A 1625-nucleotide genomic window follows, 5' to 3' on the forward strand; every position below is an offset into this window, starting at 1 on the left:
GACACTGAGAACATCCTGTTGGGTGCAGGCCCCAGGAGAGGCAGTATGTGGGAAAGCCCTGCAGCACCCCACCTCAGGGTGCACCAGGCTGGCAGGTGTGGGGCTCTGGCTCCCGTCTCTCTGTAGAGTCGAGCGAAATCCTGTGACACTGCCTGGGGACTCTCAGATACACTGGGAGATGGCAGTGTGGGGGTGAGGCATGGAGAGAGATTCCAGGCCAAGCTCTGTCTGTGAAGAATCCCAGCAGAACTGCAGTTCTAGGCTGGGTGTGCGTCAGTGGCTGCATCCAGATTTAATGTGGGGTTAGACAGAGAGAGAAAGCCTGTCCGGTGAAACGTGGGATACTTGTGCTCAGCCCGGATACTGATATTTCATAAGGGCTTGGCACGTTTGCTGAACGATTCTGGCTTACTGCCCAGCTCTGAGTTTCCTGTTCATAGTTCCCCAGATTTGTCACTGCAGGACTCAGGCCCAAGAGGCTCTGACATGGGCGTCATCAGGAGCCCACTCTCTCTGGGGCGTCTGACAAGATGTGAGCTGTATGTCATTCTGTGCACCCCAGACACAGCCTGATGCTCCTTTGGAAGGAAAGAAAAGAGTGAGGGAGGCTGTGCATGGCTAACTGCAGGAGGCAGCTCTGTTTTCACTAGCCAACACCAGCCCAGCAGACTTCATTCCCAGGAGAAACGCTCCTGGATGCCATCAGAGTTCCAGGCCCAGTACCCCAAACCGTGAACCACATAAATGGTAAGACTGCTCCTGCGCTTCACGATTTCCTGTTCCCTTCTTTTGTGGCCTGTGGGGGTGTTTGCTTACTCTGAAGAGTTATTTGGGGGGGGGGAACAAATGGAAACTGAGTAAAGATAACTCTATGCTCTTCACTGGAACAAGACAGAATTTCTTGGCATTCTGGGTCCTATGGACACACTTAACATTGAGATGTATGTGTGAGCAAATTAAGAGTGCCTGTAATTAAGTTTCACTACGTGAGAGATTCACCCTGAAATTCATGGAAACTGTATTTTATAAGTACTTTTAGGGCCTCTGTGTACACTCCGTATAAGCACACTGCTTGCTAGTTAACATCATTTAGGGTGTGCTACCCCTAAGCTGTCGAAGACACTGTATCAGTGGCCAGGGCTGCGAAATGAAGGGAACTTTGTGCGGTTCATTGAAAACGCGGTTGTGGACACTAGAACTGAGGCATCACTTCATATTGGTGAGAATAGTTTAGAGGGGCGCACTGTCCCTAGAGAGTTCATACAGGGACACGCTGTCACTGGAGAATTCTCAGAGGGATACACTGTCCCTAGAGAGTTCATACAGGGACACACTGTCACTGGAGAATTCTCAGAGGGACACACTGTCACTGGAGAATTCTTACAGGACACACTGTCACTGGAGAATTCTTACAGGACACACTGTCACTGGAGAATTCTTACAGGGACGCACTGTCACTGGAGAGTTCTTACAGGGACGCACTGTCACTGGAGAATTCTCAGAGGGATACACTGTCCCTAGAGAGTTCATACAGGGACACACTGTCACTGGAGAGTTCTTACAGGGACGCACTGTCACTGGAGAATTCTTACAGGGACACACTGTCACTGGAGAATTCTTACAGG

General features: G+C 50.4%; 1 protein-coding gene across 1 annotated transcript in view; it reads left to right on the top strand.

Annotated features, from left to right (window-relative positions):
- The first annotated feature begins 537 nt into the window (after positions 1 to 537).
- Il1r1 (interleukin 1 receptor type 1) overlaps positions 538 to 1625 on the top strand; it is a 72485-nt gene continuing 71397 nt past the window's right edge. Inside the window, exon 1 of the mRNA XM_055607562.1 lies at positions 538 to 747. Coding sequence (XP_055463537.1) covers positions 745 to 747 — 3 coding nt within the window. The 5' untranslated portion in view covers positions 538 to 744. The remainder of the gene's footprint in view (positions 748 to 1625) is intronic.

Source organism: Psammomys obesus, unplaced genomic scaffold (genome assembly GCF_907164565.1).
Source record: "Psammomys obesus unplaced genomic scaffold, mPsaObe1.curated_primary_1811, whole genome shotgun sequence".
NCBI classification, from domain to species: domain Eukaryota; kingdom Metazoa; phylum Chordata; class Mammalia; order Rodentia; family Muridae; genus Psammomys; species Psammomys obesus.